Source organism: Eleutherodactylus coqui, chromosome 2 (assembly GCF_035609145.1).
Source record: "Eleutherodactylus coqui strain aEleCoq1 chromosome 2, aEleCoq1.hap1, whole genome shotgun sequence".
Taxonomy (NCBI): domain Eukaryota; kingdom Metazoa; phylum Chordata; class Amphibia; order Anura; family Eleutherodactylidae; genus Eleutherodactylus; species Eleutherodactylus coqui.
In genome coordinates this window covers 223,883,530-223,903,472 of record NC_089838.1, presented here as the reverse complement: position 1 = coordinate 223,903,472, position 19,943 = coordinate 223,883,530, and the positions used below count along the sequence as shown (strand labels likewise).

Sequence of the window (19,943 nt, the reverse complement as noted above, 5' to 3'; positions counted from 1 at the left end):
GCTATAAAGTGATTTTGTCGTATATAGATAATCTGTGATTTGGTGGTGGCGATGGTGGGGGTGGGCGGGAGGATGCAAAACACTATGGAAGCATGAAGGAAAATAAAAAGGGGAGCAAAGAGTTTGGATGGAGCTGTATAGGGTCACAGACTCCATGTGTCAGGCCTCATGTCCATACGCAGATTCCGTGCAGGTAATCCCGCATGGAATTCTCCTGTGCCCGCAGCCAGTGAGCCATGTGTACCCTATTCCACTGGCATCCGCGTGGATGCCTCCTGCTTTCCAGTGGCACATCTACAGTCTCAGCTGTGGCTGTGCCGCGGATCGGACGGCTTCCAAGGACTTCAATGAAAGCCGTCCCTGCAGGATCTGTAGAAAAACTGAGCATGCTGCGATTTGTTCTCCGGAAATCAAATCCACATGCGTTTAATCCATTCGTGGATGCCCATGCTTCTCTATGGACGCCTTCATTTGCAGATCTTCCACGCAGATTCCGCAAATCCCACCCTAAGGCCTCATGCGGGGAAAAATCAGGCCCGCTCCGAATTCTCCATGGAGAATCCGGAGCGGGTCCCTCCTGCCCCGCGGACATGAGCGCTGAAAAGGAGAATAAATAAGAATAAACTTACCTCCCGCCCGCTTCGGATCTCCTTTTCGCCGCAGCGTCATCTTCTCTCCGTCGTGGCCGGATCTTCTTTCTTCGGCTCGGCGGATGCGCAGGATGACGTCGGTGACGTGCCCTGCGCATCGCCGGCCCGAAGAAAAAAGATCCGGCCGCGACGGAGAGAAGAGGGCGCCGCGGCGAAAGGAAGAACCGGAGCGGGTGAGTAAATTCCGATTTTTGTCTCCCGCGGATCCGGACGGCTTCCATAGAAGCCCGCGGGAGCCGTCCCCGCGGGAGACCCACACGAAAATGGAGCATAGTCCAGATTTTTTCATGCTCCATTTTTTTTTAAAATCACTTTTATTGACCATCCGCGGGTATTTATCTACCCCACGGGTGGTCAATGCATCCCTATGGGATGCGGATCCGCGGGCAGAAGAAGAGTTAAAATCCGCTGCGGATTTTAATTCTTCTTTTGCCCGTGGACATGAGGCCTAAGTGTGCATGGTCCGAAGACGTGTGCATGGAACACAAGACGCAGCACAACAAAAATCCATGTACATTCTTACATAGCTCTGATGGGAAAGAGCTGTAAACTTCTGATACACATACAATAAAATATTTGCATATTTGTGATAAAGGGCATGGTATCAAATAGTCACAGACAATACTTACTGATATCATCTTCATGATACATGACAGAATGAAATGGAACTGCTTTGCCTTTGAAATATCTTTCTGATGGCTCCACATAAAAGGTGCCTTGTGGGGTCTTAATAAATCCTTCAAATCTGCCATTCAGCACAGATCCATGAGACAACGTCCCATGTTCACCTAAAACACAAAACAGTGGAAAGCATTGTAATAAAAGGGGAGAAAAGACAGAAAGATACAACATATTAACCAACGTTAAATAGGACTTCGTATTCCATCAAAAGTATCAGAATACTACGGAAAAAATTACATTCAGACCACAGGAATGTTAAATAGTAACAACGAAGGGAGAAGAACTACAAGAAAGTCCCAACTCTTTCTTATTCTTAAAAAGACCTTTCAACGACTTAAAAAAAAAAACACTTGCTAAAGGCAGGGAAAGGCATAAAGTTATAAACTGCCCAGCACTTGTACATTAAAGGGGTTGTCCCGCGCCGAAACGGGTTTTTTTTTTTTTCAAACCCCCCCCCCCGTTCGGCGCGAGACAACCCCGATGCAGGGAAGTAAAGAAAGTTTACCGGAGCGCTTACCTTAATCCCCGCGCTCCGGTGACTTCAATACTTACCGCTGAAGATGGCCGCCGGGATCCTCTGTCTTCGTGGACCGCAGCTCTTCTGTGCGGTCCACTGCCGATTCCAGCCTCCTGATTGGCTGGAATCGGCACGTGACGGGGCGGAGCTACACGGAGCCGCTCTCTGGCACGAGCGGCTCCATAGAAGACTGCTGAAGACCCGGACTGCGCAAGCGCGGCTAATTTGGCCATCGGAGGCCAAAAATTAGTCGGCACCATGGAGACGAGGACGCTAGCAACGGAGCAGGTAAGTAAAAAACTTTTTATAACTTCTGTATGGCTCATAATTAATGCACAATGTATATTACAAAGTGCATTATTATGGCCATACAGAAGTGTATAGACCCACTTGCTGCCTCGGGACAACCCCTTTAAATGTCTTACTGGTCCATGCTGCCACTCTGATCAAAGAAGAACCTACAAAAGTCAGTCATGCACCATTCATGCAACTGCTGCGGCCACTCACTATCCTTAAATGTCACGTGCCATTCATGCACACAACAGCTGAGGCTACCGACTGAAGCGCACTTGGTTAATGTTATGACAGGGCAATAGATCTGCGCCTTTCCGTATGGAGTTGATTAGACTGGTCAATGTGAGGATCACCTGCAATTTTAAAACCTTTAAAAAAAATTTAAAAAAACCTCAGCCACGTAACCACCAGGTCTGGGCACCCTGCTTGCTGGAGGGAAGTTAATTACCCCTATATTTTCCCTGCCATGGGTTATTAGGCATTAAGAAAAGCCAATTGTTATGAGGTACGTTGAGAGAGTTCACCATTTTTCAAGGAAAGAGGATCGGATTCTCAGTTCTATCTTGGTACAAAGGTTTATTTAAAAAATCCTAAATAATTTTTAAAAATCCAAAAGGAATTTAGTAGTTTTCACCCAGCTTTTCATGCGCCTAGTTTCCTAGCATTACAAATGAACAATCCTCACTACTTGCCCTGTCAGGACATAACTGGGACATCCGCTGTAGGTTATACACACGCACAGTGTTAGTCTTTTCTTTTTCCCTAAAAAGAAGTCCAAGAGCCTATTCACAAGGCTTTATTTTTAGGCCGAGAAAGACAAATTGCAGCATTTCCTAATCTCATCCATTTTCATGCACGAAAGTGGGGCATGTATGGTTTGGGCCTCTGAGAAAATCTGACAGAACATGGACAGCGTCTGTATGCCATCCACTTGGTTTAGTGATCAAACTGTTGGAGCAATTACTGCAGCAGAGTGACATGTCTAAATGAGCCTTATGAGAAAATGAATTGAAGGGTGGGTGACACCAACCCTAGAGCGTGCTGCGTTTGCAAGTAATGCTATGAAACCATTTAAAAAAAAAAAAAAAAAGAAAACTGACAAAAAGTGTCATTTTTCATATTCCCAATTTAGCCAATATCTGGCCACAGTGGTTTTTGCCTAGATCAAAAAATACAGGGCAAGGTGGGAAATTATGCTTTGATACAAAACACTGCGCGTTAAACCAAGCTTAAACTAAGGACACTGCAGATCAATGCGGTCAACTGGACTTAAAAGGGTTGTGCCAAGAACACAGGCCCTGCGCATATGTCCTACTAGGGTAGTTGACCGATTGAGCGGGGTTCCTCCAGCCAGGATTCCCCTCTATGGGATGTAACTTTGAACCATCCGTGTATTATGTGACACCCAGTTATCTGATTTCGAAAGGAGTCGCTAAAGCATGCTCTGGCTAAAGTGGACTTATGCCCTTGGCTTCAGTAGCAAGACCAGGCTTTTTACCACAAGCATGACCACCAACTTTCAAGGATTGCCCTGCAAGAATTGAACAGGTAGCCACATGAGATCTTAACCCTTTAAAGCTAAATTACATGTGCTGGATATACTGGACAGATTTCTGCGACTAAGTCAGTTCCATTCATGTGTTGGGGTTGAACGGTTTGGTATCAAGCACACAGATGTCAATAGAATGACCACGTAGAAGTTTCTGCAAGAGTTCTGCACATGCTTCCCAAAGCCACACATATTGTTAGACTTGATCCGACGCTTTAGAGTGACTTTCACGTATCAGGGGACGTGTTAGCATTTAAATCTATATAACAGGACTGCAGCGACTAACATCCTATTGTAAATTCACAATTATCAATGCTACTTACCATAGAGTTGCCCGGTGTATATGTGAGAGGTATCATAAGGTAAAGTTTCTCCTCCCATTTCTAGCTTGAAATCAGGAGAAAATAGAGACGTATCCTTCTTCATCCGAAGACTGAACTGTCTGCAATATTAAAACAAAGATGGCGTCAGAGCAGGCAAGTACTGTGTAGGGATTCCATAATATACGGGGTAGAACTAGTGACACCGCTGCATCACAAGCACCACTACAGTCCTGGGTGCAATCCGTTTACATCACAAGAGCAGTATGTAATGGAACAAAGATGAAGGTGCTACGGTAATGAATTCTTCCTAGGCAATGCCTCCGAAGTTATCCCACCTTAAAATCCCCAACAATGTATATCGGAGTCCTTGTGGTCTTGGCGCCATAGAACTTCTAGAAACAGGTAGCGCTGACAGCAGTGCCAGACAGTAGTGGGCACCTTCATAGACTATGTACTGGAGTGAGACGCAGGTTTTTTCACTCTCAGAATCTGCTGAGTAAAAACCTGTGTGCGCCCCATCTGAAATCAGAGACTATTGAAGGTGCAGTATGGGCCTATAGAACTCTATAGGCGAGTTAAACCTGGTTTAGACAACGATTATCGCTCAAAAAAGTCTCTTGAACGATAATTGTTGGTGTGCTTTTTTACAGCGCAAGGTGATCACTCAAATGTTGAGGGATCACCTTGCGCTCTGAGCTGGGCATGCAGAAGACAAATCGGGACAGCTTGTCTTCTGTATCCAGCTGTTCCCCGCTCGGAGCGTCCAGCTGTTATACAGCCGAGCGCTCCGAGCGGGGTATGAAGAACGCAGCTGGACCGCTCTGTTCTTCATACCCTGCCTGTCTTCATGGAGCAAGATATAGCTAAACAATAGTATCAGCTGTATCCCGCTGTGAATTCCTGATAACTGATCGCTGATCTTTCAGCATGCTGAAAGATCAGCGACGGCTTAACGAAAACTGCACGGTGTCAGTGCAGGTAGACAAAACGATTATCGCTCAAAAGAGGTCTTGAGTGTTTTTTGAGCGAAAATCGTTGTGTCCAGAAGGGCCTTATGTCTTGATTCCTGCAAGGTGGATATGGTATACAGTAGTGCGCTTAGGAGGGTTAATTACAGCTATAGAACAGTTACTATAATCTTTAGAGACCGGTTGCATACTGCAGGAGCCAAGGAATGGTTTTTTTCTTCGTAAGCAGTCCAGAAACTAAGCATAGTCAACTGGGTACGCTATTGTATCACAATTCTAAAGCGCGCTGCGCCATATTACAGAGCTGATAAAATCCTAATTATTTTATGGTTGCCCTGTGCAATCATTCTGATATGCATAAGTTTAGAAATCTGTCCTACTCCATAGATATAACTAAAACACACTTATCATAAACATTGGATAATTATTGGCTAGGCTACCTTTAATAGCTCCATAGCAGGGTTAGGGCTACACAGTAACATGTGCAACTGCATTTCAGCGTGCTGCAACAGCAACATGATTGTCGCAAAAAGAAAAAAAGCTAAACCTGTTGAGAGTTCTTGCTGACGGCACACCGCTCTGGCCTCTTGTGTACTAACAGCACATTTTGTAGTGGCAGTACCTGGTATTACAGCTCCATCCCATTCACTTGAATGGACCGAGCTGCACAAAGGCTTTGTGACCGAGAAACGTGACGTCACAGCTGGACCGTCACCTGTCTGATATTGATGACCTATGCAAAGGGTAAAACGAACACAGGGTGATCATAATTAAACTACGGTGTTCAGAGGTCTTTAGCAAAAACATTATGGGGCAGAACCCAAATAAAAGTTGGTGTGTATTCTCAGTGGGGTATGGGGTTTAGATTCTCAAGGGAAAAAAAGAATAAAAAAAAAATTTTGTTCCAAACGTTGCCTCCAGGGAAATCCTGAGCTATCGTAAACCTAATCTTGTCCCAAACCACAATGAAGGGGTTTCCTAGCCATCTACGTCAGTGGAGAATATGAAAAATCTGTAGCAGAGGTAACAGCCTGGTGACTCCCAAAAGGCCCATTTACACAAGACGAGTGTTGGGCAAACGATGCCCGACACTCGTCCCTGTGTCTCCACGCTCCTGCACAGGAGCTAGCAGAGCTGGCTGGCATATGGAGTGGCCAGCAGGGGGCGGGGCAATGCAGAAGACTTCTCTCCTGTCGCTCCCCCGCCTCCCTCTAGTCACATAACACAGCGGCCGTTGGCTACTGAGTGGTCGCTGTTTAAACTGCACGATGAGCTTCATTGCTCATCTTTCATGCTGCATAAACAATGAGCCAGTGGGAAAAACACAAACAAATTTGGTCAGAAGATCTTTCATTGCCTCCTTAGCGGTAGAAACATCACTGGGAACTAATTACAACTAAACGGAATCAAAAAGTTTGTTTTTTTTAAATTTGTCAAAAAGGAGCAAATAAGTGTATAAACTTTAAAAAAAAAAACAAAAAAAAACACTAACATTACTCCCCTTCATGTCCTGCTGTGGGATACTTAACATAAACTTATGTCCTGTGGATGGCGCTGGTTCAGAGGTTGGGCCCGTACCATCCTGCATCAGAGCCGGCTGTAAACACCTAGCCTCTCGCTGCAAAAGATGGGATAGATAAGAACTATGGCCCACTGTTAAGCCTCTACATGCCCTGATCTATGTAATCTATATAATCACGGAGGGCCGATGGGTTGCCAGGGCAACAGGACAAGATACTGGTGTCCCGGCTTGCCATTGCCTATGATCGCTATAATAAGTAATAAGGCAGCGCAGTACAGAAGTCCTGCAATGTATTATCATAGCTGCTATGGTGCAACACCCCTACAGGGACATAAATGTAAAAATATACACACACTCCTTTGCATACTTTTCCCTAGTTGTATAATAAAAAATAAAACGTTAAAAATAAAAAACACACACATTTGGCATGATTGTTTCTGTAACAACCTGTACAATAAATTGAACACACTATTTATCATGCACAGCAAACAATGTATAAAAAAACATTACAACATTTAAAACAACAGCGGTAAAATGCTTATTTTGTCAGTTTTGCCTCCCACAAAAGTGATAAAAAAAGCCATGTGTACCCTAAAAATGATACCAATAAAAAAAAACTATAGTTCCCCACGCAGAAAAAAAAAAGACTCTTGTAGCAAAGGAAAAAAAAAGTTATGGCTTCTGAAAAGTGGAGATGAAAATCCTTCCCAGCAAATTGTTGCATCCTTTAGGCCAAAATAGGCCGTGCCCTTACGTTGTTGAGCAGTCAATGGCACATAAGTGTGCCAGTATGTTTAAATGAATGGCTACAGCCGATCACACGCTGTTCTTGCACATATGACTGCTGGGGCCAGTGACTGGCTACAGCCATCATGGGGACGATGAACAGGATGTTCCCGCTGCAGGCATTTCAGAGACTGGAGCTGCAAGGAGCAGAGCAGCAGCTTTGGAGGAGTAAACCAGTTAAAAGGTGTGGGTAATTTTCTTCTCTATTTTATCCATTGACGATCTGCTCTCTGGTAAATCTTAAAAACTCTTGGACAACCCCTCTAATGATGGATTCATAACTGCATTTTAGAGGGTTTTACTTCATAAAAGTAGTCAATTTAAAAGAGGGACAGCAGAAGCAAAAAAATAAAAATAAAAAATTCTTGCAGAAACAGAAGACTATCACCATTCCCACAATAAATCCGGCTCTTGGAAAACAAAGCGGCCTTCCAGTCAAACTCAAAATTGATATCCAATCCAGTACCTACAGGAGATGACTGCTTGCTATAGCCCTTTTTTTCTTTTAGGCTGGGTTCACACAGGGCGGATTTGCCGCGGTAAATCCGCCCGCGGCCGCTAATCTCGGGATTAGCCAGCCATGTGGACGAGATTTCAGAAATCTCAACCACACGGGACGGCCAATCCGCTGTGGTAAGTCCGGCTGGAACCGCGGCTGCGACCGCTGCCGCCACGGTTTCAGAATATGCAGCATGTCCATTCTTTTTTTCATTCCGCTGCGGCCGCGCTCTCCTCTATGGGAGCGCCGGCCGCAGCGAAAGAGTGAGCGGCCGGGCCGCTTTAAAGCCGCCGCGGCTTTTTCCGCGGCGGTTCTCCCGGCGGATATCTCGCGGTTTCTGCTGCGGCCAAACCGCGAGATTTCCGACAGGAATCCGCCCCGTGTGAACCCAGGCTTACTCAACTCTATTAAGCTGCCTGTCCACGGGCGTTGCGTTATCCCGCGGCGGCGATCCTCCGTGGGCTACCGCTGCCCGGGAGCAGGGGAGCTTTCACTGCGTTCCCCGCGGCCAGGGAATGCAATTCAACAATTCAAACCCACCTGTGGACAGGCACCCTCAATCTACTAATCTGGCATACCCCAGTCCTACCTACTCTGCAGTCTGAACAGATGATTAGACAGGGGTGTGTCCCAGACTACGTCAGATTAGGCACTGTAGCTAAACTATAGTCACAGATCACAGCTCTGGCCTAATAAAACTGATCTAAAAAGCTGGTAAGAAGCAAGATCTTGGAAAAACGTTACTGGTAGTCATCCTCTGTAGGTACTAAATTCAATTTTAAGGTCCTCACAGGAGGTTTGCTCTAATGCTCTTACCAGTGCCCTGAACCTTTTGCAACCCTATCGGGTACAATAAGGAGGGGAAGAAAGGGGAGGCAAATGGATGATTTATGGAATATTAACTTCATCATCCCTTTAAATGACCAATTCCAAAATTATATTTGCTGCAGTCTTAATAAAGATCACACTCAAATTGAAAGGAGTCAAACGTGTCCCAACTACCATCATGTTTCATTTCATATAAAATCGAGTGAATTCACTTTTGGTTTAACAATACAAATTGCCAACACAGCACAAACACCTTGGGCAAGCAACAAAGCATCGCCTCTAGCCCTTACAGATGTTCCATTAACATATTAATTCACTGCCTATTCACCGGAGACAGAGGAAGAGATACATTATAACAGTCTTGGCTTTTATGTTTATTCACAACTCTCCAAAAAAAGGAAACAATTAACTCCAGAGGAGTCCGATGAATAGACGCGTATCACCTGCACAATTCTAGGCGCTAGATTTGGTTTTTGAAGAAGTAACAGTTAAAATTTGGACTCCAAGCAGGAAAAAAAAAAACCAAACTGTAAGTGATCTCTGTAATAAACAGGCGCGTATCCAGTAAATTATTAAGCCTTCCGTAAACACTCAAATATAGACACGGAAGCTACAATTACATATCGCCTCTCAACTGTAAAGGAACAAGGAGCGGCAGACTCGGAGTCTCTTCAGTGCTATCCCTCTTATGTCCTGCCGCTCCAGATTACAGTAACAAAGCTCCACGGTATGGCGTTACGCCCCACGGAAGCCCTCTTCACAGCAGGAGAATATTTCACAATCTACAGCCCAGCAGAAAGAGCAACACTCGCCGCTGCCATCTCTTCCCAGCAACACAGCATCCATCATATTTATATACAGGCCAGCAGAGACTGTCAAGGGGTGAGTCGCTGTAATGAAAACATGTACAAATAGGTTCAGGCCACGCATTATTTAGGAGACTGGGTACATTTTATTGATTTGACTTCAAAAGGTCAATATAAACGCTTTCAGAATTACCTTTGGACATTCCATAAAAAAAAAAAATTATAATTGAAAAACGTGCCGCGAGTAATTTCTCTTCTATAGAAACCGGTTTTAAAAAAAAGAAGATTGTGAAAGGAAGCGACGGCGCAGATGTGTTCTGCGAAGGAACTTATCCATTTTAAATTGTCTTACGTAGGTTTTCCAAACACCATAATATTCGTGGTAATCAAAGGAGCCGTAAATAAAACACTCGAACACTCGGCAATATTCTATTAGCAACTCAGCAGAATCAATAGAACTCCATTATTCACTTATGGTAGATGAATAAGGGATCCATCCATTGCTGTAAACCTGCCTTTCTATAATGCAGAATGGCCTTCAATTCAGTGATAATGGAGATTTTATTGCACTCTCTATTGGGGACTCTTGGAGGAAATTGAGAGCTTGCATAATTATGCATAAAGCAAAAAAGTGCCTCATGCATTATATACACAGACGTGCCAAAAGTCATGGGACGGGAACTAATATTATGTAGAACCCCCTTCTAGCCGGATGAAATGAAGCAATTGGACGTGGCATCGATTCCACAAGTGGACAAGAGACGTCTGGAGGGATGTTGAGCCATGCCATCTGGATAGCCATGTTATTTGTAGGTGCAGAATCCCTGCTGCAAATGGGTCTCTCCGATCCATCCCATGAATACTCAAATGGAGACCACACCATTTGCAGGGACTCCTCAGAATCTGCCTCAAGCCAATTCTTGACAACTTGGACTTGATGGCATGATGCATTATCTTCATTGAAGGGGTGCATGAAGTTCATCAAGGGCTCAAATGTATTCCTAGTACAAATGCAACACTGTAGATCATTTCCAAACTTGTGTGGGCTTTTAACATTCCTTGGAGTGTCCTATCCATCTGGCACCTGCCATCATGCCTCGTGTGAGCCCCAATAATTCAGGTCACCTTTCCATGAGCATGCTGCCCAGTTCTCAAGAACATTCACAAGTTAACACTTGACAACTCATACTGGTGTGCGTGTTTCTAAGGTATCACCTAAGGTAACACCACTCCATGATCTATTTACTTACTGCTATCCATTGTCAGTGTATATACTGGGAAAAGCGCAGGTTGCAAGCTGAAGCGATGTCCTTTACATGGTGCATATGATGATGTATATGTCGAGTATGTAAGTAGGTGAATGCTCTAGCTAAATGGGTCTTATATGACAAATTGCCCACAACAAGCCCTGAACAATATAGCAAGTTGTCTCTTAACATTGGACTATTGTTGTGGACAAACTGATACATGTGATCGATAATGACTCACATTATGTAAAAATCGAAGAGGCGGCAGCACTCGCGCAGTTACTGCAGACCCTGCACACGGTTCACTGCTGGGGAGTCGGGATTCAAACCTCCCCCTCAAGATCAGATATTAACAACCCAAATAACCACTTTCAAAAGAAAGGACGGGTGAAGCGGCTCCCATTAGGAATGTGATCCGAACAATAGTTTTTGTGAGATAGCAGGGCGCTGCCAGTCCATTGACTGTCCCCGTGCGTAACAGGGTAGAAAGTGCTAATTGTAAACAAAAAGAAATGGCTGGTAGGTGTAACCTTCATAATGTAAAGACCCATTTACACTGAAAGATAATCGCTCAAATGACAGTTTGAGTGACAGTTTTGAGCGATCATCTTTGCATAAAGGCCCATTTAGGCACAACAATTATCTCCCAAAATCTGAGGGCTCCGGCCTGGCTATGCAGAAGATAGCTGAAGCGCTGTCTTCTGCATACTTGTGCTGTGTTCTCGGAGTGGGGTACCAGCTGAAAGAATACCATCAGCGGTATCCTGCTGAGAACTCAGTGCTGATAAGGCTTATCGCTGACTTTTAGCTTGCTAAAGGTTAGCCATGAGCCAATAGTGCATGATGGCCGCTTGTTTAGACATAATTATCGCCTAAAAGAAAGCTTTTGAGCAAATTTTGAGCAGTAATCGTTGTGTCTAAATAGGCCTAAAGGCTCATCTAGACAAAAGGGATTACCGAGATTCCTCTTTATATATCAATTAACAGCCAACATATAATATAAATATACAGAGAATGATAAAGAAAAATGACAAATTGGGAGAGTGGACAGAAAAAAAAAAAGAATAAATCAAAAACAAACAATAATTGGTCAATATGTAACTGATAGTTACTATCTATATAAAAAGTTAATAGTGAGGCATATTGTCAGTAAAGGGGATGGATGCACAGCCAGGCTCGCTAAAAAGTATCGTTATCCGGCCATTTCTGAGGAAGGGGCTGTGTCCATGAAACACGTTATATGTTCTGGCTGTTAACAAAAGGATTAAGAACTGGTTTAATCCCTTTGTCTGAATATGCCTTATTATAAGAGTTACGCCTACGGTCCATTTTCTTTTACGAATTGCCACTTTACCACTGCTAGTTAAACATTGCTTGATTTTACTGACAAAATGCTAAATATGGTCACTCCATTTTAGACAGAATGGCAAATTCTTCATATAAATGGGCCTGAGCTTTGTTACTAAAACAACTTCTTGAAAATCCTATTCAAAAGGCGAGAATTCTTGTGCGAGTTTAGCTCTCTTTAATTTCGCAGCGTCTCTACCTCCAGGGAGTTCCACTGCAATACATTTTGGGTATATGTATCATCAGTAACACCTAATGGCTCTCTCTAGGGTCATAATGGTTGGGCTAGAATTACCTTTCCACAAACAAATATTCAAATAGCAGTGAACGTTTTTCATAAAAAAGTTCATAAGACATAATTTTCCAAGGACGACCAAGACTGATAGAATTTCATACATCGGATAATCCCTTGGCTTCCTATTAGCTGTGGATAATTGAACTTTTAAGTGTGCAATTCTTAAGTATCAAGAATAATAATACATTTTACTAAATATCTTCAAACATATGCAAAGCGTTACTACGACCAACATCAAATAGTGGCTCTTAAGTAAAAGACCGTTTTAATTTGAATATAATTGTACAGTGTTTCTTCAGAAATCTCATTTACCCGAGCTCATCCTGGTGGAATTGGTGAAATCATAGGGTTGCCTGCAGGAAAACAACTTCATTTTATGTACGTGTAGTCTCATTCCCCAGAGCCTTGTCATGCCGTCTCCCTCTAGGATTGCTACTAGTCAATGAATTTCCACTGCTGGGGGTTTTGTTTTATTTAGTCTACTTTTGAAAAGAGGAAAAAAAACCTCTTTCATAGAGATCTGATATTTAACCTCTAAGGATCAGATTCATCTGGATTCTAACCTTTTTAAATATATACTTTGATTTACACAATTTGGCAAAACACAAATCTGTTACAGCAGAACTAAATCTTCCAATGATTTCAGATAAAAGGGAACCTGCCGCCATCTTTTTGTAGCCCTCACTGAGCGCACCATAAGGCGGTGCCCGTCACACTGATTGCAGTGATAGGTCTGCTGTCTGCACCTGTGTTCAGTAATAAAATGCAAGGTTCTCCAACACTGATGCAAAGAACTAGTCCTGCATATTCATGAGCCGTAGGCTAGCCACACCCACCCCACCCTCCAGCCAATGACTGGCAGCTCTCTTTAGGCCTCATGTCCATGGGCGGGTTTGAATTGCAGATGATCCACAGACCAAGCCACCCACAGGGAGACATGGGCGTCCACAGCTTAGTTTTCGGAGCTTCTGGTCCGGAAAACAAATCGCAGCATTCCCCATTCTGCTGCAGATCCCGCAGAGACGGCTTCCATTGAAGTCAATGGAAGCCGTCCGATTCATGGCAGACTTAAAAAAAAACAAAAAAAACTCCACTGCGCATGTGCAGCGATGCGCCGTCCACATCCACAGAGGAGTTGATGGAGGCCCGCACAGCCACGCAGAGCATCCGGACGGTTAAATAATGTCCTCTTGCCATGGGCAGGGTGGGATTCTGCTGCGGGCTCACGCTCATGGAATCTGTCCCTCCCTTGGACATGAGGCCTTATGCATAGTAATAGGCAGACATCGGTCAATCAATTGGGTGCATGTAGCTAGCCTGCAGCTCATCAATACCCAAGTAGTAATTTCAAGCAGTCCTTTATGCATGCGCAGCCACTGCAAAGAAGAATGCCTCCATTCACTGAACGGCTATCACTCCTGTATGAAGGCACAGGGTGATAAGTCTGGGGAGGACTGTTGGGCACTTATGCTGTCCATCATTTACCAACATGGTGGCACATGCCTAACATTATTACAATTTTTGGTTCATAATCCTTTGAGGAAAGCTTTAATTTTTCCCTTACATCACTGCAGGATAGTGTTTCCTAAGCAAATAAGTCCGACTTCACATGAGCGGATTTCAGTACTCATGCCTGCGTTTTACAATTTTCCTTCACACTCACGGGTACGAATTGCGTATTCCAAGAGTGGGAGAAAAATTGCAGCATGCTCTATTTCACCATAGTTTCCATGCAGGCAGCCTCAATTGATCTCAATGGAGGTGTGCAACCCACACGCAATAACATTGTGCATGGGCTGCGGGTACCAGTGTCATCGCTAAGCAATGGCAAGGCAAATACTTGGTCATACTCAATAGTTACTTGCCGTACCCAGGGTTATCGGTCAACCTCACAGCCGGAATCTGCTGTGGGCCGCCCGCATGCAGTATCCGACCCGGTCGTGTGAGCCCAGCCTTAGCCTAGAAATACTAGGTGTCTTAATTACATGGAGTGCTAAGGAGTTTCTAACATACTTTGAGCTACAGATAATAAGACCTTAGCGTATTATTGCCCTCCTAATGCTCTGCACACAGGGCTACTGTGAGGTCTATGCAGCCATAGGCTCTCCATGGACGGTACTAAAGCAGAGCGATAAAGTTCACCTTATTATGCATACATCATGTAGTTGACACCGCGGATGTGTCAGGGATCTGCAGGAAAGCAAGAGACTAAAGAAAAACAAAAAAAATAAGAAACCTGTACTGCGCATGTCCAGGGTGAGCCGTGAGGACCACGGGCAGTACAGCAAACGAGGAAGTGGAAGGATCCACGCTGGACGCCGCTGCTGGGGAAATCAGGTAAGCAGGGCTTACTGGCTGCAGGCAGATTCCATGTGGGATTCCCTGCATGGAATCCACACATGGCGTGGACATGAGGCCTTAGAGTTAGGCCGGTCGCACACTGACAGGTTGGATTCCCCATGTGGGAGCCCGCAGCAGAATCCGGCTTAGACAGCAGCCAGCACTTGCACGGAAAAGTTTAAATCTGTATGGTGGATCGTCCGGCCGGCTCTTTTCAGTATAGATTTCTTTTTCAAATCTTTGTTTCCCGTGCCATTGCTAGGCGATGACGCGGGTACCCACGACCTATCCGTAATGTCAACTGCAGATAGGCCACGGGTCGGACGGCTTCTACTGACTTCAATGGAATCCGCAAAAGAAAAGAGCATGCTGCGATTTTATTTCCGCAAGCGGAAATCGGAATTGCTGTCCGCTAATGTGAGCAGACATGCCAATGCTCTATTTTTGTTAAGATCACAGATTTAACAGTCCAAATCCAGCCATGTGAGACCAGTCTTAAAAGAAACTTTTTTTTTTTTTTTAAAAGTGGTCATCTGTACCGAAATTCTGTGTCAACGTTAGGCCATTAGCTAAACCCATACACGAGGTGCAGGTCGGCCAATATTGGGTTCTTGCAAGAGATGAGCCACTGTCACACATGCACACTCAGCTGGGAGGGCATACACAAGCCAACAGCAGACAGCGACCTACCAGGTAAGGCAGTGATAGAGCGACTAGTAGTTCGTTTACTACAAGCCCATCACATTTCTATTTCAAGCTGTGAATAGTAACTATTTTCATGCTGCCAGTAATGAGCCCTTTGGATGTGATCTATGCCAATTAAATTGGCACAATAGGTATTGAATAGTTTTAGCAGCCATCACTAGGGATACAAAATAGTTAGCCATTCATAATGTAATCTGTAACCTTTAAATGAAATGTTGCTTACTAGAGAGCAGAGCGATGTCTGCATGAGGTGCTAAATGGGAATTAAAATACACCCGCATCTCACATATACAAGTTGACAAGAGGCACTGAGCACTACCGGCAAGTCAGTTTATATGCTGTTCATGCTTTTGTTCCCACAGTATCCAATGGCCCCAAGTCTGAATGCACATTGTTACGCCCTCCAACGACAAGCCAGCTACATGTAAATGGCTCAGTGCTGCTAATGCAATTCCAGAAAAATGAAGACCTTAGGCTTGAGGGACAGAAAGCTGTAAAATGTGACCAGACTATCGCTAACCTAAACTGTACTTAAACCATGAAAACAAACTCTTTGTTTTCATAATAGATAAAACCTAGACAGACCAACAGAACACCGCAGTATAATACACCGAATTACTTCACCGCTGTAACCCCTGCTTCCAATTACAAGCCTCCATATGCCTCATTTGGCAATTGAAGGGTCTTTTTGTCATCTTTTCGGAGGGTTTGCCCTGATGTCAAAGCTCCTTAAAATCAATTGCACACAGGCATAACAAGGCGGAATTCTGCACCCATATCACAACCATAAATGCTGGTCCAAACTTGGGTCTGATCACTCAGTCTAATAGCATTATAGACCTATGTGATCCTGTTACACTGGGTGAGCAGACGTAGGATTAAGCTGGAATGGCGGTTGTAATAAGGGTACAAAAATGTACCAGTATATGGCTTGTGAGAAGCTGGCCATAAGTTTCACTTATTAAGAGCTCAAATGCTGGTTTAAACAAATGGGAGTAAAACGTCAGCTGATGTCTGCAAGGTGGCACACAGTTCTATGTAGTCTGTAATGCCCTGTAAAACCCCATCAGGTGGCAAATCAAGATATTACAGCCAAAAAGTGTTGATTTACAAAAATCCTCTCAGGCCTCCCACACACAGGCGTTTTTGTACAGCCTCCCATTCACTTCAATGGGTCTGCTCACATACACATCAAAACGCTACGCTTTGAAAGCGATGTATGTTCTATCTTTGCCCGTATACAGCTGTGCATCGCCCATTGAAATGAATGGGCAGTGGTTTCAGCGCTGCTTATACTTGAACTACCCAGGGGGAGTTCAGATATAAGCCCTAACCCCCCCCCCCCCCCCCCCCCCCCCAAAAAAAAGTAATGTCTAACAGGCACCATCCAGGTCCCTTCCGCTATTCTCCGGGGCTCCGGGCAGGCTTCCAGGCTCTTGTCATCACCGACAAAACATCTCTTGATGGTAATGGGGTTTGAAGACCCCACCTCCAGCAATAGATTACTCTGATTGGTTCATCGAGCACTGGCATAGCCAATCAGAGCCAGTGCTCGAAGAACCAATCACAGCCATTCAATGTGGAGTCTTCAAAACGCAGTTACCATCGAGAGATGCTCTGTCAGTGATGACAAATGCCCGGAAGCCTGCAGGGACGCTGGAGAGCAGCAGGAGGGACCAGGACAGTGCCTGCTAGGTGAGCATAAGGCATCCCTCACTCAGTTCTGGCATTGAGCTTCCTTGGCTGCGTCTTCAGATGTGCTGAAAACGCAGCCAAAACAAGTCAGCGCTGCTGAAACCATAGAACACGCAGCGGTGAAAAACACAGCATTTTTGCAAATGCCTGTGTGAGGGAGGCCTTAGGGTATCGGAAAACTATTGCAACAAAAAAAAATAAAAAGCCCCAAAAAATGAACATATGTGAATATACCCTAAACCAAAGCGGCTAAACGCCTATTACAATTTTACCATTATACTTTAAGGGAAAGGGGCGGGGGGGGGGGAGCAATGACAAATCCTTACATTATGTATGTTCGTTATTGCGTTAAAACCCCCACACAGCTCTTTTTAGCTTAGCTGGAACGTACTGTGTGCACAGCAAGGGTCCACAATACGGCACACACAGTTTTTTGGGTGATACCGCACACAGAGGCTTTTAATTTAGCATAAAATAGAAAAAAACAATGGCGGTACATATATGACAAAGGAATTGGGAGAGTTTAGCACATATGGCAAAAACAATCAAATGATACATAAGGTTTGGTCTCGATATTTGATGTTGCTAAAAGTTGTGCTGCTTGACTCAAATTGACCAATGCTGCAGTGACATTAATAATAGTGCTACAAACCTGAAAAACTAGATTAGAAACATTTTCTTTCAAACATGGCAATCATTTGCCGAAATCATATAACCTTGTCACTACTGTTAATTAACCATCATACTGGAGCACGTGCTAGATGAAGTTATCGCACTGAACTGATTATAGGATAATGCAGCTAATAATAGACCATGACCTTAGACATCAATGTCAAACGCAGACACTTGCTGGGATCCATTGCAAAGCATATAGACCATGATCACAACTTGCATCACTGCTGTAACATGCAGACGTTTAGTAAAGTAGAACATCAGCAATTCGTATTAATATGCCCAGATGCTCTTAAACACCAAGAAAAATAAGAACGGCATGCCGTAGCTGTATTATGGCCTCGAACAAGGGAGGACTACCGTATAGATGATACAGCCCCATAGCCCCATTAACCATAACAGCTGGCCATACCCAACATCAACATCAGCCAAGACAGGCAGTATTGTCCATTTCCTTTAACTGGAGAGCATGCTTTTGTGCAACCAACCAAATCAATACAGTCTGTTAAAAGGGGTTGTTCGACTGTAAAATATTGATGGCCTATTGTTAGGATAGGCCATTAATAGTAGATCAGTGACAATCTGACACCCAATACACCGGCTGCTCTGCTGTTCGCCGGGCTGCTGCGCTCATGCATGGAGACGATTTTTGCAGGAAGCAGACAGCTCTGTTCCCATTACAGTGGTATGGCTTGGTATTACAGGCAAAGCACCCATTGGAGGTGAAGGAGAACTGAGCCAGTAATACAAAGCCTCACTACTGCAGCAGGAACAGAAGCATCTACTTCCTGCAGAAATGAGTTCAGCTCATAAGTGCACCTACCTGGCAAATAGCTAATCGGAAGGGTTTGAAAATTTTTATGTGATGATCGACCAAGACAAACATAAAAAAAGGAAGTTGTAGGATTGGCTGAAAACAGAAAAAAAGGCTGATATTTCCCTGCTCCAAGCTAAAGCTTTTTATATATGCTTGTATGGATACATTGGACAAAAGGAATCTTACAATTAGCTAGCTCCCATTTGAAGCGAGCCTGTCATGTCTATAAAGCAAGGCGGGTGGGGTCCATATTTTAATTAACAGTGACATAACTAACTTGGGCTTCAGCCCCGCCCAAAATCAATGAGGGGGAAAAAAAAAGACAAAATCGCTCATGTATATGACCTCATTCAAAAGAATGGGGTTCATATTCATGCGAGAGGTGTCTCACAACACACAAATAGTGTGCGATTTTATCGGCTGTGTAAAAGCAGCCTGAAACACATACAAACAATATGCAATGGCAAACAAAATGACAAAGCTCATGCGCAATAAACCCTCTAAGAGGAAGGCAGGGAAACGTCATAACCCAGATCTGTGTAGCTTTATAAAAATGCTGAACGAGTCTAGGGTGAAATCAGCATGTGCATACTATACAGTGTAATGAGAAAATCCATTATTCAGTCTGTGTACACAAGAATTAGGAACAGCGTGGGCAGGATCAGAACACGTAGAATAAAAAAAAGGAGGGCTAATCCACAGAGTATAGTATAAATACATAACGGGTAAGACCCAGTAAAGACAGAGGCTCAGATAAACCAATTTGCAGCGATGCATCAAGTTTTCACATAATGTGATACTACTGCAGCGTAACTGGATTTATGTACAACTTTTTTTTTTAAATAAATCTTAGAAAAAGGAAAAGAAAAAAAATTAGGCCTTTCAGTTTAAATAGCAAAAAAAAAAATGTGTATGCGAGATTGCTGCTTGTCAGACAGTCGGCTGTGCTGATGCGTCTCACATGTGCATACAAGGATCTGGAACACGCTGTACCAGGCAGAACACTACAATCTCTAGGGGACTCGTTTGCTACAATGTATGTTCAGCTCTAGGAAAGAGATAGTCAAAAAATAAAGTAGGAGTTCATAGGCCATAGACGTTACTAGCACTGAGTTCACAGATCATCAGGAAATGGTTACAGTATACAGCTACCACATATTGTACCTTCCTCACCAAATCACTAGGGTTTCCCCTTTGTTGGTTAGGAAAACTACAAAGTGCAGCTACCCCAAGTTATAGTAGGAAGGGACCAGAAAGCTCAGTCCTCCCACTCTGGAGCTGCTTCTGTTTCACCTGTGTCACAGAGGAATGTAGCAGCCCATCCATTATCAAACAGCGGAGAACCAATAAAGGTTAGTCCAAACAGATTTGTGGCAAAAATCACCAGAAAATTGAATTTTCC

The 19,943-nt window shown here is 44.0% G+C and overlaps 1 protein-coding gene across 1 annotated transcript in view; it reads right to left on the bottom strand.

Annotated features, from left to right (window-relative positions):
* The window catches only part of ADAM10 (ADAM metallopeptidase domain 10), a 174,482-nt gene that overhangs the window by 57,940 nt on the left and 96,599 nt on the right, over positions 1-19,943 (bottom strand). Inside the window, exons 3-4 of the mRNA XM_066592537.1 lie at positions 4,015-4,133; positions 1,280-1,438 (exon numbers count right to left, since the gene is read on the bottom strand). Of these exons, the coding sequence (XP_066448634.1) occupies positions 1,280-1,438; positions 4,015-4,133 (278 nt within the window). The remainder of the gene's footprint in view (positions 1-1,279; positions 1,439-4,014; positions 4,134-19,943) is intronic.